General features: G+C 41.4%; 1 protein-coding gene across 1 annotated transcript; it reads right to left on the bottom strand.

The window, feature by feature from the left end:
- Positions 1 to 441: 441 nt before the first annotated feature.
- On the bottom strand, positions 442 to 25,717 carry LOC107573247 (butyrophilin-like protein 2). The gene is made up of 8 exons (XM_016259682.1): positions 25,166 to 25,717; positions 18,226 to 18,296; positions 16,763 to 17,110; positions 16,323 to 16,667; positions 10,445 to 10,546; positions 9,136 to 9,480; positions 4,572 to 4,916; positions 442 to 953 (listed from the first exon to the last, which is right to left on the bottom strand). The coding sequence occupies exons 2-8, from the start codon at positions 18,275 to 18,277 to the stop codon at positions 544 to 546; spliced, it is 1,947 nt and encodes a 648-aa protein (XP_016115168.1). The 5' UTR covers positions 18,278 to 18,296; positions 25,166 to 25,717; the 3' UTR covers positions 442 to 543.

Genomic DNA, 25,717 nt, shown 5'->3' with positions numbered 1-25,717 from the left:
CTCCCGATGACCAGTCCGCGCCTGATTTCCACAGAGACACACAGAACGTGCAGGATTCATATATTGTCTTTTTGCTGCTGAATATTTACAGGCCCTAGTCCATATCGCGTTTTGATTCAAGTGTACTGACCTACTTTTGATTTATTCATCCAAATGTTGCATATTCTGTGACATTCCGCGTTATAGGAACTCCAACCAGTCCGTGTTTTTTTTTCCGCATCACGGAAATCATAGGGCCGTATGTCTCATATTTTAGAGTAGTCAGAGCAATTCGGGAAAGAAATCAATTAAATCTGTATGTGGATGTGTGTGAATATTCAAATGTAACCCCCTTTGTAATCATTAACATAAGTAACTGTAATTTAATTACACATTTTTTCTTAGTAATTGTAACTGATTACAGTTACATTTATTTTGTAATTAAATTACGTAACACCGTTACATGTAACTAGTCACTCCCCAACACTGCGCTTCGCTATGCAAGCTCTACGATGATCCAAACTCACTTTATGTTTACTGGAAACACAGATATAGTATATAAAACTAAACTATTAAATTAACCCATTGATTAAGGCTACAAGATGTGGTATTTTTATCTGTTGACTTACCTAGTAATCTCAGTTCCAATTTTGTCCAAGCTGAAAACACAGAATCCTGCTGACTGTAAACTGTACATGTGTATTCTCCTTCATCTTCAGCTCTCAGATTGTCCAGCCGGAGGGAGAAGTTTCCATGTTGAATCTGATCAGTGAAGAAATGAGCTCTATCCTGATAATCTTCATCTTGTTCCTCTGCTCGACTCTCACCGTCCTGATACAGATGAACGGTAGCATGTGCTTTTTCCCATTCCACTTCCAGACCCTCCACTGGTAAAGGTTTATATTTATAAGAGGGCAAAACCACTGAAGATCCCAGAGGAGCAAGTGTGTAATGGGAACACAGAACATCAAACCCTTAAAAAAAAAAAAAAATTAATGAATTAAAAGGTTAATGTGAAATACCTGTTCAGGCAAATGAACAGTAAGGATTTGTGTTTTGTGTATAAACTCTCCTCATTTGATCAAACATTTATTAATTGCACAGAAGATGTGAGAGCCTGTTGTTTGTTTTCTTCTCTTGTTATTTATTTACTTATTGTAATGCAAATCATTATTTGAGGGACTTAATAGCAGTTAAACTACATATTAATGAGTAGAACTGAATTATATGCTATGGGTGAATTCCAAATGGAAGTGAGTGTCCCTATGCCCTGCTCCCTTCGCAGGGCAGAGCCCTTGAAGTGTGTTCTTTGACGGGTGCAGGATATTACTGTCACTGTGTTGCCTACTGTGAGAAACGAGGAGAACGCAGGAAAGTACTAGCATAACAGTCTTTATTAATCAAAAGGAGCAAGGGAAACCACCCATAGGAACAGGGATTGACGTTTAGACAGGACGCAGGACTCAGGAAAACACAGGGCTTAAGTAATGGAACAAATGAGGAAATAAACGAGACACAGCTGGAATCAATTGGAACTTAATGGGAACAGGAACCGGAAAACCAAATAAGGGCATATGAGGGAGAAACTGGGGCAAGGAGAGAACATGGGGAGAAAAACACAAGACACAGGACTGACAATTACAGTCTCGTGTAAGCGTTTGGAACGCCCTTGACGAAGGCAATGACTGACCTAATGTTACCTTGACAATGTGCAGCATTCAGCACTCCATCAGTTGTTGCAAATAAATATTTCTTATAATTTCATTCAAATATTTTTCAAACTAAATTTGCTTACACTACCGTCTTAAATCATATTTCTATCACTGACAAAATATATGTTTTCTTACATTGAAGTAGACAAATTTAATTAGCCTATTCTACTTATGTTTGTATGTGAAGTCTAAATCAATCCCAACTTTGTTTTAAAAAGCATCGCAAGATCTCCTAACCGAAGATCACATGATCACAAACGGAAATCACTTCTGTGAAGTGACCATCGCATGTTCCCTTCACTAACGGACTTCTGGAAGAGCCCTTCTGAAGGGATTCAGTTGTTCACTTTCGTTTAGAACGTCCCTAACCTGTTCAGGCAAATGAACAGTAAGGATTTGTGTTTTGTGTATAAACTCTCCTCATTTGATCAAACATTTATTAATTGCACAGAAGATGTGAGAGCCTGTTGTTTGTTTTCTTCTCTTGTTATTTATTTATTTATTTATTGTAATGCAAATCATTATTTGAGGGACTTAATAGCAGTTAAACTACATATTGAGTAGAACTGAATTCTATACTGTGAGCGAATTTCAAACGGAAGTGAGCATCCCTGTTCTACTCCCTTCGCAGGGCAGAGCCCTTGAAGTGTGTTCTTTGACGGGTGCAGGATATTACTGTCACTGTGTTGCCTACTGTGAGGAACGAGGAACAAAGGGAACGCAGGAGAGTACTAGCATAACAGTCTTTATTAATCAAAAGGAGCAAGGGAAACCACCCATAGGAACAGGGATTGACGTTTAGACAGGACGCAGGACTCAGGAAAACACAGGGCTTAAGTAATGGAACAAATGAGGAAATAAACGAGACACAGCTGGAATCAATTGGAACTTAATGGGAACAGGAACCGGAAAACCAAATAAGGGCATATGAGGGAGAAACTGGGGCAAGGAGAGAACATGGGGAGAAAAACACAAGACACAGGACTGACAATTACAGTCTCGTGTAAGCGTTTGGAACGCCCTTGACGAAGGCAATGACTGACCTAATGTTACCTTGACAATGTGCAGCATTCAGCACTCCATCAGTTGTTGCAAATAAATATTTCTTATAATTTCATTCAAATATTTTTCAAACTAAATTTGCTTACACTACCGTCTTAAATCATATTTCTATCACTGACAAAATATATGTTTTCTTACATTGAAGTAGACAAATTTAATTAGCCTATTCTACTTATGTTTGTATGTGAAGTCTAAATCAATCCCAACTTTGTTTTAAAAAGCATCGCAAGATCTCCTAACCGAAGATCACATGATCACAAACGGAAATCACTTCTGTGAAGTGACCATCGCATGTTCCCTTCACTAACGGACTTCTGGAAGAGCCCTTCTGAAGGGATTCAGTTGTTCACTTTCGTTTAGAACGTCCCTACAGATGACGTCCCCTTCATGAAGTGCCCTTCAAGAGCGCAAAAAAAAAAATTGGAATTCGCCCTGTCTATGAAACAGTCCGTATTTATTTTCTGTACAGTCCTGTTTTCTGTACAATCTTTTGTGGAGACTATTGTGCCACCTTGTTATTTATTTTTTTACTCCACAGTGATCTATTATTGTAGTTTTACACTTTTTTGGCAATATCTGTTAATAAAATTATTTTTAAATCTACGTTTAAGTTTGTATGAAATGTCTCTCAGATCTTCAACAAACACACTCACATCTGCAGCACCACAAACCCACAGAAGAGCTGATTAAGCATCTACGGTCCAGAAAAGTATTTATCAGTACTGTAGTAGGTACACCTTCAAACTGAATAATTAATATATGACCAGTCCAGTGGTGCATAACATCAGACTATTATATTTATGAGTGAAGTAACTAAAATGATCATAATATTATTTTTAAAATCTGGAAATGCAATATTTATATTGTAACTTAACCACTAAATTAAAATCATATATACTGACCAGGTGTCACAAATCAAGCCTCTGTGGCTCCCTCTGATCCCCACCAGAGGGAACCATCACCGGAGTACTAACTGTTCCTTAGGACTTCATTTCCCATCACCCCTTGCCTGATATTGATTACATGCACAGGTGCTTATCATCACCATGACTATTTAGGCAGTGCCTACCTTACCCTCGTTGCGAAATCTTGTTTTTGCTACTGCTGACATTACTGAGCGTTTATACCTTGTTTTGATTACCTGTTGCCTACCTGGATTGTTTAGACCTGTCTGATTGTTCGCTGCTCGCCTCTTTGACCTTGCTCTGTTTTTGGATTTACTCTCTCCTCTTTCTGCCGCCGGCCTCGACCTTTTGCATGGACTCTGGTTATGATTCTGCCTTGCCTACGTTACCCCTGTATACTGTTGACTGAACTTTGCCTGTCTGATTGTTAATAAAGCTGCACATGGATCCCCACGTCACCGGAGTACTAACTGTTCCTTAGGATTTAATTTCCCATCACCCCATGCCTGATATTGATTACATGCACAGGTGCTGATCATCACCATGACTATTTAGGCAGTGCCTACCTTACCCTTGTTGCGAAGTCTTGTTTTTGCTACTGCTGACATTACTGAGCGTTCATACCTTGTTTGATTACCTGTTGCCTACCTGGATTGTTTAGACCTGTCTGATTGTTCGCTGCTCGCCTCTTTGACCTTGCTCTGTTTTTGGATTTACTCTCTCCTCTTTCTGCCGCCGGCCTCGACCTTTTGCATGGACTCTGGTTATGATTCTGCCTTGCCTACGTTACCCCTGTTTGCTGTTGACTGAACTTTGCCTGTCTGATTGTTAATAAAGCTGCACATGGATCCCCACGTCACTGAATCGTCATTACACCAGGTATAAAATAGCAGGTCCAGTTATTTTCACTTACCCAGTATCTCAACCTCTGCGTCGGCTGAATGCACACAATCCTGGTCACTGTAAACTTTACATGTGTATTTTCCAGCGTCTTCTGCTCTCACTTTTTCCAGTCGGATGGAGAAGTTTCCATCTTTAATTTCATCAGTAATGAAATGAGCTCTGTGATAATTTTTGTGCTGTTTCTTTGGTTGACTCTCACCGTCTTCATACAGATGAACCAGAGTCTCTGAGTCTGTTCTTCTCCACTCCACCTTCAGACGTTTCTGTAACAAGCTTCCGTCAACCTGACAGGGCAAAACCACTGAACCTCCAAGAGAAACCATTTGATCATCAGAGGAACCTTTCACTTTGAACTCTGTAAAGGAACAGACACAAGTTTCTCATGTGAAATAACTACAAACAAACAGATAAATAAATTGATATACAGTATATATTTTGTCCAGTGTAATGTCTGAAAAATACTTTACATTGCTGGTGATGACAATTATTCTCTCTCTCTGAGCAAACTGTATTTATGATTTCCTCTCAGATAGTAGCTCTCACACACATTCACACTTCATCTCTACAGCAGCACAAGCTCATATTAGAGGTGACTCTAAGCTCCTTTTTAAAAAATCTTGGCAATATGTTCACACTTTTTCTGGCTACATTTAAGAACTTAGTACAAAACTCCAAAAAGATCACACCAGTAACAGGTAGTTGATCATTAAAACCTTACCTTCATGTTTTCATTAGGAACAGCAAAACACAACAGAGTGATCTTCTTCCAATTTAGCAAACAATGCAAGATATTAGTTTCTGAAAGAAACATTTTACAGTACAACATTCTCTAACCAAATTGTCCTACAATTTATAATGTCTGTAATATCCAGTCCATCAATTAAAATATGAACCCAGTCCTGGGGCCTGTACCATGAAGCTGGTTTAGCTGGCTAACCAGGTAAGTTTCAGTTTAGTTTGCACCAACTCTGGGGTTTGGGTACCATGAAAGTGGCTTGGCATTTAACAGTGTTCATGGCCATAATTACGGACTTTAAGCAACAGCTGCTATATAACAGCACTGTGGCATTCAACTGCGCATGTGCAACTTTAACTGCTGCTTCGTCACATTGTAATGTAAGCGTATTCTATGGGAGAATAGCTGATGTGCCATAGTAAGTAAATGTTATGTTTAATGGTATTTGGCATTGTAATTGTATCTGAATATCATTTAATGCCAAAATCAACCCTTGTCTTGCTTTTTTAAATATGTAATTTTTGGGGGGCCAGTGTCCTGCAGAGTTCAGCTCGAACTTGCCTCAACACACCTGCCTAGAAGTTTCTAGTTTGACCAGAAAGAGCTTGATTAGCTGGTTCAGGTGTGTTTAATTAGAGTTGGAGCTGAACTTATTGTGTAATTTTATTGAAGTATTATGTGAAAATGAAAGTAATCAATATATAAATTAATATGCTGAATTATGTCAACTCTGGATGTAATAATGGGGAACAATAGTCTTTTCATTAGACAGTGAACCTTTCATTAGACAGTACACCTGTGAACTTGAAATAATCTAATATTATTAGGAACACGTATAATGGTCTTTTCATTAGACAGCGGACCTTTCATTAGACAGAACCAGTGAACTTGAAATAATCTAATATTATCAGGAACAAGTAGATAAATTTGACACACCTCCTCGTATGACCACTACCAACCAATGGAAGGTGGCGAAATAAAAGCTTTTTAAAAAATGGTTGATCGGACCACATTCCACCATTAAAAACAAGGCCAAAAGGGTTGGAAACAATTGTGGCAAATCAGGTAGCCATAACCGATAAAAAATAACCGGAACAAAGAAAAAACAGAAAATGACCAAATTTGGAGAGAACAAAGGGTATATAACATGAGCTGACAAACAAAGACTTTGGAATGATTTGGAATGCTGTGACTGTCTTCCCGGCTTTGTTTCTTTGTTAAATAAAGTCTTATTTTGACATCTGGAACTCTGCTTCTCCACTTCATTGGCCGCACCCAAGAAAAATCCACAACAAACTCTGCAGGACACCGGCCCTCCAGGACCGAGTCTGGTGACCCCTGCCTTATGGCGTCCTCTTTATTTGCTGCTTAGTGATTTTGCGTTCTTTTGCTACGCCAGTTAACACTTCACTTCCTGAAGCCGTTGCTGCTTAAAGTCCATAGTAACTTATGCTCCATGGCTAAGCTGCTCCAGGGCAGGTTACATTCTGAATCAATAGATAAAGCTTTAAACATGACTTGAGTTTAAAACGTTGAGTCTCTGTATACTTTTGTATATTATCAACTACAAACCCGATTCGATATTATGCACTGTAGATGATGATAACTTCAAACTCTTTGCAATTGTTCTCTGAGAAGCTCCTTTCTGATATTGCTCCACTATTTTTCGCTGCAGCATTGGGGGAATTGGTGATCCTCTGCCCATCTTGACTTCTGAGAGACACTGCTACTCTGAGAGGCTCTTTTTATACCCAATTATGTTGCCAATTGACCTAATAAGTTGCAAATTGGTCCTCCAGCTGTTCCTTATATGTACATTTAACTTTTCCGGCCTCTTATTGCTACCTGTCCCAACTTTTTTGGAATGTGTAGCTCTCATGAAATCCAAAATGAGCCAATATTTGGCATGACATTTCAAAATGTCTCACTTTCAACATTTGATATGTTATCTATATTCTATTGTGAATACAATTTTAAAAAAGTTTATGAGATTTGTAAATTATTCCATTCCTTTTTTACTCACAATTGGTACTTTTTTGGAATTGGGTTTGTATATAAACTCACTTCACAACTTTCACTTGCACTGACATGGCTCCATAAACTCAGGATCAAAGTCTGGGTTGACACAGAAAGTTGATGATCAGCATCATAGTGCCAACAAAACTGGATTGGATTGGTTTTGTTCAACTTAAAATAAATCCTGTAACCTTGAGTTTGTATAGCCACCATCATGGTACAAGCCCCTGAGGTTTTCTGACAAATCTGGCAGTAGAAACTGTCATTGATTGCCAGCATCCTCTCAATAATACTGTAGGAATTGTGTATCAATGATTAGACAGTGATGTCATTTCTGTATAATGCATACACAGTTTTTCCTGACCAAATGTTCTTACAGTTACTAAGCTCTCAGATGAGGGTGGGCTACAGTAATCTGGCAGCCTCTGCCTTTGTGCAATCTGTTTATCACATGGCCAACAATGACAAACCAGATTTTATTTGACACAACAAATATCTGCCTTCTGATGTCCATCGCTTGACCTCTCTGTTGGGCCTCTTGTACACAAAATCTTTGCCTGGTTCCTGTTTTACAGTCTATCCTTCTATATGGTGACAACCTGACAAGTAATATATTAACACTGAAACTTAACATAGACGCAACCTGTCACTCACATGAGATCACAGCAATAGCAAAATGACAACAATCCAACGAACCAATCAATTCCAGATGGACAAAATCAAGTCCTGCTATACCTTTTTTTTCTCATTCGTGTCACAGATATAGCCTACATCACAAAAGGAGAGAAAAGACAAAGATCTGGACAAGATTTGGATAAGCAGAAATTGCATCCAGATCTTTGTCTTTTCTTTCCTTTTGTGATGTATTTCCGATTTAAACGGCTTTTTGAATGAGAAAAAAATATAGAGCAGGACTAGATTCTGTCCATCTGGAATTGATTGGTTCGTTGGATTGTTGTCATTTGCTATTGCTGTGATCTCATGTGAGTGACAGGTTGTGTGTATGTTAGCTATCAGCGTTAATATAACATGTTCAGTTTGTCAGAAAGATAGACTGTAAAAGCGGAACCAGGCAATGATTTTGTGTACAAGAGGCCCATCAGAGATGGACATCAGAGGGCAGATATTTGTTGTCTCAAAAAAGTACTGTTGACCATGCAACAAATCACCCAATGGCAGAAGCTGTCAAATTACTGTTAACACAATATAACTGATATGTAACTGCAAGATATATGGAGGGGGATGATGTCAGAGCAGTTCAGATGGTATTTTCTTTTCATCTTGCCTCTGTATAATGCATAGTGGTGTTTATAAGCGCAGTGCTGCTTTGTTTACAGCGGTAACCAAGAAAAGGCTGTATTGCTGCTGTTTCATGAGTGCCACCTGTTGTCAGAGAGTGAATCTGCGTCTCATTCAGACCGTCTGCTGTGTCGTGCAGATGTTTTATGAAGCATAGTTTCATAAAGCTAAATTCAGATTATTGTGGTTTTGTTTATTTAATTTAAATTTAAAAAACTGCTTATGTTACATGTATTTAGCATCTTTGTTTGGATTGTGTTTAAAAAGCAGTGGTTGCCACTAATTTTCCATGGCTACAGATCTGCCTGAAATATAGCAAATAAACATCGTGATGTACTCTATGTTGTGCTGTATGTTGCTTAAAAAATTAAATTAAATTAAACATTGTTATTGGAACCTGCAAAAAAATCTGCAGTAGGAATCAGCCATTAACAATCAAGATTGGTGAATCCCTAGTATTGTTATTTGTTATGTAACAGTTCAGTAGGTTCTGTTTGTTTTTATCTTTTATTTATTAACTTACCAGGTACCAAACTTGTCTCTGCTGTCCTGGTCACTGTAAAAAGGTCACTGTGAACTTTACATATGTATTCTCCAGCATCTTCAGCTCTCAGATCGTCCAGACGGAGGGAAAAGTTTCCATGTTCAATATCGTCAGTAAAGAAATGAGCTCTATCCTGATAATCCTGGTGCTGTTTCTCTGATCGACTCTCACCATCTTCATACAGATGAACCAGAGTCTTAGTGTCTTTTCTTCTCCATTCCACCCTCAGTTTTTTCTTTAATAAGCATTCGTCAACATGACAGGGCAAAACCACTGAAGATCCCGGATTAAAATATTGACCATATGTTTGCTGGCCAAATAAACCTGAAATATAAAAATATTTGCATGACGTTTTTTTAGTTAGACAAGTAACAATGGTTTCATATATTTTATCATTTTCTAAATATACAGACTAACTTTGTACTAGAAAGGGCAATGAACATGTTTAATTTCCCTGCATTAGTGACATTAGTTACATACATGTACACATTTGCACACATATAAATTAACACACACACCTCTCTCTCTCTCTCTCACCCTCAATAAAGTTGATTCATTAATTGCTTGAGTGTTTTATTGCTGATAAATTTCTAATACAACATTGAATAATGAGTCTTAAGACAAGTTAAAAGGGTTAACAAGGAGAACAGGACATGTAAAACACAGATGTATTTAGACTAATTAACTAAATGATCTCAAATATCACAATAACTTCTGCTTTAATGGCTGTTCACTCCTTCAAATTAGTCCTACATGATGCATAAATCAAGAATCACAACACTGACCTACTGAGCTACTCTCTATAAAAACAAACTACTGCTGCTATGATGTACATTATACTCACATCCACATCATGTTCTATAGTTTCTGTAACACCACAATCACCATTTCCAAGCTTAAACACAACTGACAAACTTACACTTTTATCCTGTATGTCCCAATCCTTATTTACTGTAGACATCTCAACATTTCCCTCTTTGTCCTCTACAATATATTGCTCCCTCACCACCACAGACTTCACAAACTACAAGACTAAAGCAGGTGCCAAGCAGGTGTCATTTACCAGCCTAAAACATTAAACTGTTTAATAATCCATAATAGTGGTGAAAGATGTATTTATGCCAGAATAATGTAGATTTTGATTGGATACACAGGCTTATCAACATTTACATTTAATTTTTATTTATTATTATTATTATTATCATAATAATTGTCATTGGGTCATAATCTTGCAGTTGAAACACACTGAATTACGGCTGATAAGAATATTTTCCTGTTATACACATACCTTTAGTAGGATATCTGCAGTAGATCAGGCAGCAGAGCAGGAGTGCAGATCCAGATGCAGAAATACAGAGAATCAGCACCATTATGTGTGAAGCAGAGAAACCTGTCAAACACAAACAGTTACTGAACAAAGACGAACAGTATTCTGTATAGTACTGCGGTCACAGAAACGGTCTATCACAGCACGAGTACTAAACTGAAATCTCTTTCGCGCCGTCTCACGCTTGAATGGCTTAAAACACTTTAATGTTTAAACTGACAAGGCTTAAAACATTTCTTGGGGAAGCAGCACTAGCCCGATCATTCAGATAGCTGATTAGTTAAACACTGGAGTGTCTTGTTAACCACAGGTAACATTAAGAATCAGAATCAGAAAGAGCTTTATTGCCAAGTATGCTTGCGCATACAAGGAATTTGTTTTAGTGACATAAGCTTCCAGTACACATAGACAACAACAACACACAGACAATAAAAAATACGATGAGAATAAAAAATACACACATGTAAATATAAATAGACAAAATTTGAAAAATAAATATATGTACAGTATGAAAAATAAATATATGTACAGTTGTGCTATAGATGATAGAATGGAAAAGAATAGAATGAGATGCAGGGATGTACTAGGATGAAGGTAGTAACAAATAAATATAAGGTTTTTGTACATGTTTATTGCATTATGTGGGGAACATTTAACTGCTCATAAGGTAGATTGCCTGGGGGAAGAAACTGTTCTTGTGCCTGGCTGTCCTGGTATTTGGGGCTCTGTAGCGCCGGCCAGATGGCAAAAGTTCAAAAAGGGGATAACTTGGATGTGAGGGATCCAGAGTGATTTTCTGAGCCCTTTTCCTCACTCTGGATGTATACAGTTCTTGGAGGGTGGGTAGGGGAGCACCAATACTCCTTTCAGCTGTTCGAACCATTCTCTGTAGTCTTCTGATGTCTGATTTTGTAGCTGAACCAAACCAGACAGTTATTGAAGTGCACAGGACAGACTCGATGGCGGAGTAGAACTGTTTCAGCAGCTCTTGTGGCAGGTTAAACTTCCTCAGCTGGTTTTTGTTGGGCCTTTTTCACAATGGAGTCGATGTGAGTGTCCCACTTCAGGTCCTGGGAGATGATGGATCCCAGGAACTTGAATGTCTCCACTGCAGTCACAGTGCTGTCTATGATGGTGAGTGGGGGGGAGTGCAGGGGGGTTTCTCCTGAAGTCCACGATCATCTCCACTGTTTTGAGCATGTTCAGCTCCAGATTGTTGAGACTGCACCAGACAGCCAGCTGCTCAACCTATTGTCTGTAAGCAGACTCGTTGCCGTCCTGGATGAGACCGATGACTGTAGTGTCATCCGCAAACTTCAGGAGCTTGACAGAGGGGTCTTTAGAGGTGCAGTTGTTGGTGTACAGGGAGAAGAGCAGTGGGGAGAGAACACATCCCTGAGGGGCACCAGTGTTTGTGTTTGACATGCATTTCCCCAGTCTCACTAGCTGTTGCTTATCTGTAAGAAAGCTGGTGATCCATTGACAGAGAGCTAGGGACAGAGAGCTGGGTTAGTTTGGTCTTGTCCAGATGTTGCAGGATGAAGTGCAGTCCCATGTTGACTGCATCATCCACAGACATGTTTGCTCGTTAAGCAAACTGCAGGGGGTCCAGTAAGGGTCCAGTGATGTCCTTCAGATAAGCCAGAACCAGTTTTTCGAACAACTTCATGATGACAGACGTAAGTGCCACAGGTCTGTAGTCATTAAGACCTGTAATATTGGGTTTCTTTGGGACGGGGATGATGGTGGAGTGTTTGAAGCAGGAAGGGACTTTACACAACTCCAGAGATCTACTGAAGATCTGTGAAAATATGGGGGTCAGCTGGTCAGCACAGGTTTTCAGACAGGCTGGTGTCACGCCATCTGGGCCTGGTGCCCTGGGGGATGGTGTCTTGTAGTTGGTGATGGCTTTCAGACCTTTCCACACTGAAGCTGAGTCATTGGAAGTGAACTGATCTTCCAACTTTTTAGCGTAGGTCCTTTTAGACACTCTAATCTCCTTATTCAGTGTGTTCCTGGCCTGATTGTACAAGACTCTGTACCCATTTCTGTAGGCATCCTCTTTGGCCTGATGAAGATGTCTGAGTTTTGCTGCAAACCATGGCTTATCATTGTTTAAAGTTAAATAAGTCCTGGTAGGAATGCATATATCCTCATAGAAACTAATATAGGATGTTACAGTCTCTGTGAGTTCGTCCAGATCGGTGGTAGCAGCTTCAAAAACACTCCAATCAGTGGAGTCGAAACAGGCTTGTAAAACCCACTCTGTTTCGTTGGTCCATCTCTTTACAGTCTTTACTGCAGGTTTAGCAGATTTACAATTTTGTCTTATAAGGTCGGTATAAGATGAATCAGGCAGTGATCAGAGAGCCTCAAAGCTGGCCGTTGGACAGAGTGGTATGCATCCTTTATTGCTGCATAACAGTGATCCAGTATATTACTGTCTCTGGTGGGACATGTAACATTGCATCATATAGTAAGCATATTGTATTCACAGGTGAACAAAAATATCTTGCTTACCACTACTGGTGAACGAGCCAGTTTAATGCAAATATGTCTGTGTAGCTGTCGCAGAAATGGTTGTATTTTCTTTTAAGTATTTCAGTCATTTATTTTGTGAAAAGGTATTTAGTTTTTGAATATTATAAATACTGGGTAATAGTGACACCTACAGGTGAAATATGTGTAACGTTAGTTGAATTTGTCATGTGATCTAGCTAGCCATGTGAGTATCAGATCCACAAAGAAATGCACACATGCTAAGAGTTGTTTGATTGTAAGATTATTTGTTAGACAGAATGTCTACATAAATGTATCCTAATGTCTCCTGGATTTCTAATTATAAGGTGCACATGGTATGTTGTTTATTCTTTGGATTTCATCTGTTAATTTGCAAAGTTAATGTACTGTGTGTAATGATATTGGTTCAGTAAGAAACAGACTTGGTTAAATTGTGGTAAAAACAGAAACACACTCACACGTTACGTATCTGAATGTAATTTTATTTGTTTCAGTTTTTCACGGTGTCATGATGTAAAGATGTCAAAATGTTGATATATCCAAAGGGTGTCACGATGTTCAAGTGATGTTGAAATATGAGCAAGATGGCGATGATACTTATAGCCTACTCTTTGCAAAGAAGACATTAAACGTTAAGACATCAGTTGAAGCGTGATTCTTTTAATCAGAAGAAAACCTTCAGGAGCCATTACAGTCTGAAAGATCTGACGTATGCCAATAGCACGAGGATATCGTCACGTTCTCGCGAGACCAGTCGGATCTCGTCACTCCCCTAGTGGGGAGTGCAACCACACTTCTCTAGGATGCATGAAACTTGTTTCAAACATGTAGATACAATACTCCTATTTTAAACTCTTGGTAGCTTCAAAAGCACTTAAAATGAACAAAATCCCTTCTTCCAAATTTCCCTAAAACTGATTCAAACATAAAATCTTCTGAATAGACCGTTGAGATTAAGTTAATGTTCCTCAACTTGACCATTCTGTGTATTTTTGCCTATTAGACAGGTATGTCCGATGCAGTTGTTTTGATATAGGTGAACCAGCTAAATTTCTAGTTTCAACATTATTTGCTCTTCAGCTGTTTCTCTCTAAAGGAACGGTTGTGACTAATGATTATAGAGTCAAACTTATTACCCGAAGGCCATAGGTTCAATTATCAGTAGGGATGTCCCGATCCGATCACGTGATCGGAAATCGGGCCCGATCACGTGGTTTCAGACTCGATCGGAATCGGACGTTACCTCCCGATCAGGACTCGGATATATATGTATATATATTCTCATTATTTTTTAACACATCTATAGTTATGCGGTGGCACAGAGTTAGACCCTTTTGACTCCACACAGAAACAGCAACGTGTGCGGCATGACATCAGTTTGTTGCAGAGACGCTTTTGGTTAAATGCCGGCAAAGTAGAACACGGAACATGCTACATTTAACACAACAAACCTGATACGGCACCTCAAAAACAAAACACCCAACACAATACAGCGAGTTTACCCAGGCAACCCAGCCGAAGACTTCATTAAGAAAAACATACATTTCCTTCTGTGAAACTTACTACTGTGATGACAGTAAGAGTTAGGAGTGCAGTTCCTAAAAGCACATTACTGGCTTTGCAAACACTGTGGCACTTTTATTTTTTTATTTGTTTTATTTGCCTAGGGTATTTTAAGTTGAGGTGCTATTTGTTTTTATATTAGACTTTTTTTATATTTACTGTTGCACTAAAGTCCAAAAGTATTTATGTTATTTATTACTTGATTGTTCAAGCTACCTCACAGAAGTGCTCTGTTTGTTAACAGAGTTGTTGAATGTTAAAATAAGGTGAATTAAATAAAAAATAAGGAACATCCTGGATCTGTTTTTTCGCTCTTCTTTATTCTTTTTTTATGTATTATAGAAGTATCGGATCGGTACTCGGTATCGGTAGATACTCAAAATCAAATGACTCGGACTCGGACTCGAGGGCAAAAAAACCTGATCGGGACATCCCTAATTATCAGTACCAGCAGCAAATGTAGGAAGGGGTGTGAAGAACAGCACTCTCTTCCAAACACCCTAAAAATGAAGATACCAAAAGAAGAGTTTAAAAAGGAAAGGACGTGATGTGTGGCCAAGTATGGTATGGATATTTTTCAAATATCGGCATCGGCCTATAAGTTTTTCTGTTTGGCTGATGTGTTCGAGGTGGGACTTTTATTTTGACGGCGCACAGTGCTCACATTCTTCCTCTTGTTCGCTGTTGTCATTCAGTTCTGTCTAATATGGATAGAAGTCTGTCTAATGATCAGATAGAACTGTTAAACAAAGGAATTAAAATGTATACAAAAAAGTATTATAACGATTGCTTTAATATTATTAAAGGCTAATTATAATACTTTCTTGTTTGCCGTCAGCATTCCGCAATACGCATTTATATAATTTAAACAAATCTTTGAATGACTAATGAACATTTAATTTTACAAACCTTGCAGACTTAGTCGAATCTAGTTGAGATCTTGTGAAGTGTGCATGTGACCTGCATAATCGTGTGTTCTGTGACGGTCGGTCATATGGTCCGTGTGAATTGAATATGGACATGTAGCATTTGGACCAATCAGACACACAACTTTTTGTTATATTTAACAAATACGCTGTATGCATTTGCCCACTGTCATATTCATGTCATTTTCACTGTGTGCTGTATGTAAAATGAGTGTTACCTTGACTTTATTTGAAAAAATATGATTCCCAATGCACACAAACTTCCCAGAATACTGAGTGCCCTGTTGGTTACAGTGTTTTTAATTATATTTGTATTATATATTTATTTATTTGTGAAAAATACTTTGCCTTCTTGAGTATAAGTATGTTTATTTTACACGTTTATTTTTTTATTCATTTTAAAATTATTTCAAATTTCTTAAATATTAATTAAAAAGAAAAAATTATATCGGCTTTATATCGGCCACCCTGCTTTCCAAGATATCGGCATCGGTATCGGCTGTCAAAAAACACATATCGGTCGACCACTAATTAGGATATATTTTATATTTCTTGAGTTACAAGTATGCAAACTTTAGCAAAAAATAAAATACATATATTGTAAGGAGGACAAGAGAGCTCTCTCGGCCACCATACTATTGGCATATAATGCAAAGATTGCTAAAGGCAACAGCTTTTACTAAAGGCAACAGACCTTCTAATCTTGATTTGATAAAAAAATAAAATAATGATGCTGCCATCTTTTTGCCAAATTTAGTTGATTAGACACAGCATGACCCTGCAGCCATTAAACGTTCCACTTTACAAAGTATGACATGCCTGTTACTCACCCAGTTGCTCCAGTACTACAGTTGCATTGGCTGAAAGTCCTCCAGCAAACACCTCACACATGTAAACTCCTTTATCCTCAGTTCTGATGCTCTTCAGTCTGAGAGAGAAGTTTCCTTTGGGGATTTCAGCAGTGAAGAGCTCAACTCTGTCTATGTATCGCTCATTTGATGAATGTGCCTCATTGTTTTGGTAGAGCAGAACCTGAATATCTTCATCTATTTTCTTCCATGAAACCTCCTCAAAGTCTTCGGGTGGGATGTGAGAGTCTACAGAGCAGTTCAGAGTGGCATCTTCACCCACAGACGCAGATATGTAGAGACTCGATTCTGATACTAGCAAACGCTCTGAAAGAACAAACAGTGTAAATATACATTCAGTAATTAGTTTCTGTAAAATCATAATGAAAATAATGGAAGGAGCTCATGTGTTCAATACTCACCAGCATTAACTTTTATTTGAACCACAGTCTCACCAGACTCTTGCTGACTGTGAACTTTACATTTATACTGTCCCTCATCTTCAGCTCTCAGTTTGTCCAGCTGGAGGGAGAAGTTTCCACGTTGAATCTGATCAGTGAAGAAATTAGCTCTATTCTGATAATCCTGCTGCTGGGCTTCTGCTCGACTCTCACCGTCCTGATACAGATGAACCAGAGTCTCTGAGTCCGTTCTTCTCCATTCCACCTCCAGATCCTCCACTGATAAAAGTTCATCAACACAACAGGGCAAAACCACTGAAGATCCCAGAGGAGCCACCAGAGGACCAGAGGGACCTTTTACAATCAACCCTGAGACAGAGAAATCAAATAAAGCTTGATGTAGATTCTCTGCGCATACATGGATAAATACTAACACAGAGCATCATTACTGACATGAACAAGTATTTATGTAATAATAATAATAATAATAATAATAATAAGTAGGTGCATTCAGGGGTGTCGCTAGGAAATTTGTTTTACAATCATCAAACTGTGATTATAGAGGAGAGGGAAGAAACTAACGTAATTTGTAGTTTTTCATAGTGTGTGTGCGTGTGTCAGCGTGTATGTCAGTGTGTGTGTGTGTGTGTGCGTGTGTGAGTTAGTGTCTCTCTGTGTGTGTGTGTGTGTGTGTGTGTGTGTGTGTGTGCGCGCGTGTGTGTGCGCGTGTGTGTAAGTAAACATGTTTATCTGTTTTATCATTGATCATTTGATCTTTTAAATGTAAAATGTATATAAAACTGAATTCAGTCCTGAATGGTTTTAATTCAAATGCTCCATGGGTGTCTCTTCAAATTTACAAATCCCTGTGATTATCTGTCTCAAATTAAGTTCTGTTTTTTGCTTTTGCACTTCACAAGCAAACAGTGTTTATGAATAATTAACAAACAAATATTTCACTTTCATTGTTTTAGAAAAACAGGTTGTAAACACTGGGTCAAATCAGGTAACCAGGAAATATGACCTGATAAAAAATACATATGTCAGTGTAGGACACAGTCTGGCACACCTCAACATGACAACAGCTGACATGAAAGTTACCAAACCAATGATAATCAAAACTTGTTTTGCACACTTCAGTAAACATACGGAAGACTATTCACTTTACAATCTTTAATTTTTCACTCTTTTCAGATATATTGCATTATGAAGACATATTTTTCTTAATCTGTAGGCTATAGAGGCACTGGACTGATTTTTGCAGCCATTTGTCAGCGACTGTAAGTGTCCATTTTATCGTCTCATACTTGACCTTACAAAGCCCTATGATGCAGCACGAGGGGCAGCCAGGATTCAGGGTCCTTGAAGCCAAAATATAGTTCAGAAATGAAAATAAATAAAGTATTGACCATTGAGAATAGTTTTGTTGAACACAGAGAGAGAGACAGAGAGATAATATAATCATATAATAATAGCCTACATACCATCGGCGATCATCAGCAGCACTGACATCAAAACACAGCTCGTTCGGCGCATCTTCAAACGCTAAACTAATGTTACTTTTTTTCCACTTCAGCGATTTCCGGCGGCAGTGTAACAACTCGTCAATTCATGTTCGTGCAAGGGAAGAGACGGACACAATTACCGATGCATGCCATTTTTTTACTCGTTCTCACGTTGTCAAGTTCACAGTGGCAAACAGCTCCCGGGTGGACTGATTTTACTTGACTTGTAAGCGGAATACAAACTTTCTCCCTCCGTTCTCAACTGCACAGCCCACAGTGAGGGCACGTCTCTCCAGCACATTTCACACTGAACTACGTAACACATAATGCATCTTACTCTGGACTACAACTCCCATACATAGCTGTCTTAAAGCAGCAACTCCTTTTTCCTCTCTCCCGCAACACTACCCCCACTCTGGATGGTGATTAAACTTAATACCACTCCAGCACCACGGCATGACTGATACCAAATACATCACACACATTAACAAGGATATCACCATAGATTCACAGGGTTAATAGAAGGTAAAAGTATATTCAACACAATGTCTACCCATATTTCTTTTTTTCATGTTCGTCTCTCTTCTTTTTTTATTTTAATCAGCAGTCCGTAGGCTGCTCCATTGTCAAAGCACACAGTCCATTCAAGCAACTGCGCTTAATGGAGGCACTGGCCAATATATTCCAACCCCACGTGACGGGGTAAACAGTCCATAAGGTGAAAGGATAGCACGGTGCTGGGAGGGGTTACAGAGTAGCTTTGTAAAGGGGGGTCCTTCGTTGAAGCAATAGCAATTCAGTCCCAACATGACTAGTGAGGTAGTTAGTTAAGGCCAGCTGAGTGACCGACTGGCTTCTCCACTACTGGCCTGCAGAAGGAAAAGAGGTTAACAACAGCCATTGCATACAAATTAAACAACTCAGGCTTAATTAAACATACACTTGGCTTGTTTTCTTAACAAAATGGTAAACAACAAAATCCACCCGGGTTACAAAAAGGGAACACATAAAATAATATTTTTCACAGATGACATGCATCGATTTTTTTTTTGTTAACAATTGTAGAACAATAACGAATTTCCAACAAAATATTATTTCCTTCTCTTTTTTTCTTAAGTCTTTAATAATCAATTAGTCCAGTCCCCAAACCTCCTCAGTGATCTCCTGACTCGTTGTGGCCTACCCCTCATTTGGCCGTTAACGGTCCCTGTTAAATCCTGTTGCACCGTGCTACCTTCTCTCCACTGAACATCCTCTGTGTCCTGCTCAGTTATCGGCACACTGGTGCCATCCATGAGAGGCATGCTGTCTGGCCCACTGGAATTTCTGGTTTCCTCCGTGAAGAGACAAGACAGTTCCAAGTCAAGTTCAGCTTAATCGACTCTGGGTCTGGGGCAGGAACTTCCTGAGGTTGCCAAACTTCTGAGTCTTTAAACACCCAGCTGTTCTCCAGGGGTTGCCGAGAATGGTATGGTTTGAGCTTGTCATGGTGGACGACTTTTACTTTGGTCCTCGGGTTTCTCTGGATCCAGTACACTAAGTCGTCCAGATGTCCCAAGATAAAGTAAGGACCATCGTAGTTGGGGAGAAACGTCCTGATTTTGTTTTTCACTCGCTTCGTTCCCTTGACAAGGTGCCACACCGCATCACCGACTTTGTTGTGTGTACTGGCTGCTCTCTTGTCATACTGCTTTTTAGCACGCTCCACCGATTGGCCAAGTGGATCCCTTGCAACTTGATGTGCCAACTCTAACCTTTCTCTCATCTGAACCACATATCGTGGAAATGATTGCGTCAGTGTGTCGTTGGGGGGCTTTCCTACGACCAGGTCAATGGGCTCCGTTATCTCCCGGCCGAAGAGCATCATGTTTGGGGTAAATCCAGTCGAACTGTGCTTGGTCGCTCAGTAAGCCATCACAGCGTAGGGGACCATCAGATCCCAATCCCAATGACATCGCTCAGAGGTTGTGGCTAGGATTTTCTGTAGAGTGGCATTAAATCGCTCGACCTGCCCGTCTGACTGAGGTCGGAAAGGCGTTGTACGGGTCTTGTCCATGTTGAGCAGCTCACACATTTTTTTGAAGACTTCCGATTCAAAGTTGGTGCCCTGGTCACTATGGAGGGCAAGTGGTGCCCCATAACAGCAGACCCATTCAACGACTATAACCTCTGCCACAGTAACAGCCTGGTCGTTGGGCAGGGGGTACGCTTCCACCCATTTGGTGAAATAATCTTGCTCTACGAGAATGTAACGATTGAAGCGTTCTGTTTCATTCATGGGGCCCATCAAATCAACAGCAATCCTTTCCATGGGGGCACCCACTCGCACGGTACCCATGGGTACCTGAGGCCTCTTTAATGGTCGAGCCTTTGCAGCACAGCTGGTGCATGTGTGACACCAAAGTGAAACATCTTCTCGCATTTTGTACCAATAATACCTGGTCTGCAGCCGGGACAGCGTTCGCTCCACACCGAAATGTCCCCCCACTGGACCCTCGTGCATCTGGTGCATGACATCTTTCCGGAAAACTCGTGGCAGGATAATCTGGGGGTAAAACTCAGGGCCCTCATTCAGGTAGTAACATCGTAACAGAATGCCATCCTTTAGGTACAGTCTTTGCCATTGACTCCAGTAGGCTTTTGTTGCCGGCCCGTAGGGTGACACATCTTCCCAGGAGGGTCGTTTCATGGTTTCCTTCATTCACCTCTTGATGGGAGCGATATCAGGATCAGCTGCTTGGGCAGCACGCAGTTCTTCAGTAGTCCACCCAGAGAATGAAGAAGTACTGGCGGTGATGGCAGGTTGTACTACCCCCACTTGACAAGACTCCATGGTAACAGCTGCAGGTATGTTATTTACAGGTTTGCTGTCAAAGTCACACTGGACTGCCTGGTGACAGAGCTGAGGGCTAATCGAGATGGGATTCTTAAGGTTGCAGGGGCAAGTTGAACAGCATGGCCTCCAGGAAAGCACATCAGCATTTTCATGACAGCGCCCAGGGCGATGAACAACTTTGAAGTCATACTCCCCAAGCTTCTCAAGCCACCTGGCCAACTGTCCCTCCGGTTCTCTCATTCTTATTAGCCACTGTAGGCTACTATGGTCTGTGCGTACAGTGAAGGATCTGCCCAGCAGGTACTGACGGAAATGTGTTGTGAACTCCACTACCGCTAAAAGTTCTCTCCGTGTGGTGCTGTTCAGTTGGCGTCAGGCTCTGACTTCCATATGCTAGTACGCGCTCCTCTCCTTGCTGTAGTTGAGACAGCACAGCCCCGATTCCGAAGTTGCTGGCATCTGTATCCAGAATAAGATCACCACTGTCCATAGGGTAGCCAAGGATGGGGGCGGTAGTGAGTAGCTCCTTTAACTTATCAAAGGTCTGTTGGCTCTCAGGGGTCCAGTGAAATCGGGCATGTTTTCTTAGCAGGTTTTGAAGGGGCTTTGCAACTGTGGCGAAGTCTTTGACAAACCGTCTGTAGTAGGATGCGAGACCCACAAACTACCGGACTTTGTTAACACTCGTGGGCTGTGGCCACTCTCGAATTTTCTGCACTTTCTCAGGATCAGTAGCTATACCATGCTCTGAGACGATGTGGCCCAGGTAGACTACCTGGTGGTGGAAGAGACAACACTTAGCGGGTTTCAATTTCAGGTTGGCCTGGCGCAGCCTTTCAAACACCTTTGCCAGGCGCTGGAGCATTTCCTTTACATCCTTGCCCAGCACAATGATGTCATCTAGGTATACTAGGCAGACCTCCCCCGGCATTCCAGCCAAGACACGATCCATTAAGCGCTGGAACGTTGCCGGGGCGTTGCAAAGGCCAAACGGCATGACGTTCCACGCAAAGAGCCCCTTCCTGCTACAGAACGCAGCTGCCTGTCTCGCCTGTGGAGTCAAATCCACTTGCCAGTACCCGGAGGCAAGGTCCAATGTGCTAAACCACTGTGCTGTGGACAGCGTGTCTAGGATTCTTGGAAGTGGGTAGGCGTCTTTTATGGTGCGCTCATTTAGTGCCTGGTAGTCTACACACAAGCGTTATGTTTGGTCTTTCTTTTGCACCATTACGATGGGTGAAGCCCAAGCAGCTATTACTTGGGGAGGCTAAGCCAGCATCAAGATTCTGCTGGATCTGTTCATCGGCACTTTGCTGTTTCTCAAATGCAATTTCTACGCGGTTGCTGCTTCACAGGTAGGCCAGGCTGGATTTGAATGTCATGTTGGACAAGGTTTGTGCGGCCGAGGTCTGTCGGTCCAGTGGAGAAAACATCACCGTAAGCACCAAGCAGCTCCGCAAGCTCATGCTGTTCTGCCTCCCTCAGATCCCTTGTACTCTCTGCATACAGCGACTGTAAGTGACTTGGGACCACTGCGGGACATGAATCCACTGGAGGCAGTAACGGGAACTCGATTACTTGACTGGGCACCAATTATAATCCGTGCCACCATCACATGATGCTTCTCCATAAAGCCTTTAGTCGGACTCAGCAGCACACTGCCCTGTACTTCCTCCCGAAAATGTGCATTGCCTGGAATGATGTATTCACGTCCCGCCTCAAGGACAGCTGTGCGTGCTATGCGGACCACGTGCACCCTGGGCTTGTTCTTTAGATTAAAGTATGGAATCTGCTCGCTGAACAATACAATTGTCTGACTGCCAAAGTCGAGGCGAGTCGCCCGTGCCTGCTCCAAGAATGGATGCCCCAAAATGGCCTCGGTGCCCTCGGCTACATTTGCAACAATGAAATTAACACTGACTGTTTGGGTTCCAACTTGCACTGGAACATCAACTTCCCCGAGGACATTGACATTTATAGGGCTTATTCCCTGCAGGCCCTGTACAGTGGATAGCTTGAACGGGGGTCTTACATCAGGCTTGATGGTTTCATAACAGAGCCGAGGTAACACGCTCCTCCTGGCCCCACTGTCCAACAGGGCACAGACTTCCATGTCATACAACAGCAGATGAATGCACATTTCTGGCCCACTCCCCTTGACTCTGAGAACTGTGGAGGCAGGCTGGGTCTCTGTAGGCCGAGGAAGTGGTGGAGTCACACGTTCCAGGTTGAGCCTGGGTGAAGGAGAGTTCCGCCTCATGTGACTAATACCTTGGCAGTTGTGACAGACAATCTCTTCCCAATTGATTTTACTCCTCTTGTTGAATCTCTGCAGACGAGATTTGAATTCTGCTTTTGAATTTTTCTGTCTCCACTCAGGGGTTGACGGATGGTTTCATAACAGAGCCGAGGTAACACGCTCCTCCTGGCCCCACTGTCCAACAGGGCACAGACTTCCATGTCATACAACAGCAGATGAATGCACATTTCTGGCCCACTCCCCTTGACTCTGAGAACTGTGGAGGCAGGCTGGGTCTCTGTAGGCCGAGGAAGTGGTGGAGTCACACGTTCCAGGTTGAGCCTGGGTGAAGGACCGTTCCGCCTCATGTGACCAATACCTTGGCAGTTGTGACAGACAATCTCTTCCCAATTGATTTTACTCCTCTTGTTGAATCTCTGCAGACGAGATTTGAATTCTGCTTTTGAATTTTTCTGTCTCCACTCAGGGGTTGACGGCACCAAACATTCCTCGTCACTTCCACTCTGGTCTGGACGTTCACGTACTGCTGCTGCTCTAGTCCTTCGTTCCATCGGCCTTACGGCAGATTGCATAAGTTGCGTTACACTAGTGGCTGTTCGACGTGTGGTTTCATACCTGTGTGCAATATCATAGGCGCGGGCCAGGGTACGTGGTCGCTCTTCCAGCAGTCTTTGCACGATATCGGCATCTCCCATGGCATTAGTGAACACCTCGACACTAATAGAGTCCTGTTCCCTCTCAGAGCGATCTGCATAAGCAATGGAGACTTTTTCATAAATGTCGTCCCTTAGCACATGGAGTGGCTCACCTGCCCTGTGGACCTTCTGCCTCAGCTCTATTCCAATGGCAGCAGCGTGTTCGGATGAAGGACCGTATGCAGCCTCCACTTCCTCTACTATGCGGGCATAATCCCAACGGCTGGACCTGGGTTTCTTCTGGATCACTGCACCTGCTGCGCCTACTAGACAAAACCTCATCTGCAGTCATTGTCCTTTCAGACCAATGGTTAGCTCTGGCACAATCCTCAAAGCGGTTTAAGAATTCTCTCCATGAAGTAGAGCCATCAAACTGACCTGGTCACAGTGTGGGGATCTGTTCTCTGTGATCATTGCACTCCTCCCCACTGTCTGATGACAGGTCACAGAATATCCGACGTGGTTTCCTTCCACGTTGGCTGGACCTAGTAAGCTCTGTGATACAACACTCATTGACTTTGGAATACATAGTGTTACCTTCATCCTCACGAATGCTATACTGAGCTGCACAGACATCATGTTTACAAGGCTGGCGATTTATTGTGGGCATGCCTTGAAGCATCCGTTTGGCTGTTAAATCTGTGCATATGGAGTGTGAGTAGTTCAAATTTTCTGGAGTACTCTGTGTATAGCACTGTGTATCGATTCCACTGTCATGTATATGGTCATTCTCCACCCCACTAATAAATGGATTGGTTGCTCTTGCTGTTTGCTGTGTTATGTGTGGCTCATAGCAACATGTGGGCCTGCTTACTGAAACGGATGCTGGACACGGGCCAGGACTGCATTTAAATGGATTGTTGTTATTATCAGTCTTTGACACTTGCTCATCCATTTCGTTTAGCCAGTCAACAAATGATATATGTGTTCGGTTTTCATCATTCTGTCCTTTCCAACATCACAGGATTCCACAGGCTGCTCGTATTTAAATGAGAATGTTTTCTCACCACTCGCGTTCTCTCCCGAGTATCAGCCTTTTTTTCTTACATCTGGTTCGGTTTAACAGTTGAAAATGTCCGTATGTCTCAATACCCTGCGACGAACGAATCCCGGACTCGAGCCCCCAATGTTACTTTTTTTCCACTTCAGCGATTTCCGGCGGCAGTGTAACAACTCGTCAATTCATGTTCGTGCAAGGGAAGAGACGGACACAATTACCGATGCATGCCATTTTTTTACTCGTTCTCACGTTGTCAAGTTCACAGTGGCAAACAGCTCCCGGGTGGACTGATTTTACTTGACTTGTAAGCGGAATACAAACTTTCTCCCTCCGTTCTCAACTGCACAGCCCACAGTGAGGGCACGTCTCTCCAGCACATTTCACACTGAACTACATTACACATAATGCATCTTACTCTGGACTACAACTCCCATACATAGCTGTCTTAAAGCAGCAACTCCTTTTTCCTCTCTCCCGCAACACTAAACCGAATGGATCCTGTCCTTTAGCTGTAGATCAGCACAAATATAGATGTTTCGCTGACAGAAGCTCGCGCTCGTGAAATGTCCGCGGATCACTTGTGTTCTTTACTTTCGGTTTCATGTTCGTCGTGCTGCGTCGAGTCAGCTGATCAGGTCTTCTTACTGAAACACAGGCAGTGCAATGAACACGTGCTCATG

The sequence above is a fragment of the Sinocyclocheilus grahami genome, unplaced genomic scaffold, assembly GCF_001515645.1.
Source record: "Sinocyclocheilus grahami isolate Dianchi unplaced genomic scaffold, SAMN03320097.WGS_v1.1 scaffold1903.1, whole genome shotgun sequence".
Classification (NCBI taxonomy): domain Eukaryota; kingdom Metazoa; phylum Chordata; class Actinopteri; order Cypriniformes; family Cyprinidae; genus Sinocyclocheilus; species Sinocyclocheilus grahami.
The sequence above is the reverse complement of the archived record's forward strand: the minus strand, read 5'-3'. Positions and strand labels throughout refer to the sequence as shown.

Excerpts from the sequence above, each read along its gene's own strand:
- LOC107573247 (XM_016259682.1), bottom strand. The coding sequence starts at position 18,277 with ATGCGCCGAACGAGCTGTGTTTTGATGTCAGTGCTGCTGATGATCGCC. Across the intron at positions 4,917-9,135 it reads AGAGACAAGTTTGGTACCTG|AGTTCAAAGTGAAAGGTTCC; the intron begins GTAAGTTAATAA and ends GTTCCTTTACAG. Across the intron at positions 954-4,571 it reads CGCAGAGGTTGAGATACTGG|GGTTTGATGTTCTGTGTTCC; the intron begins GTAAGTGAAAAT and ends TTTTTTTTTAAG.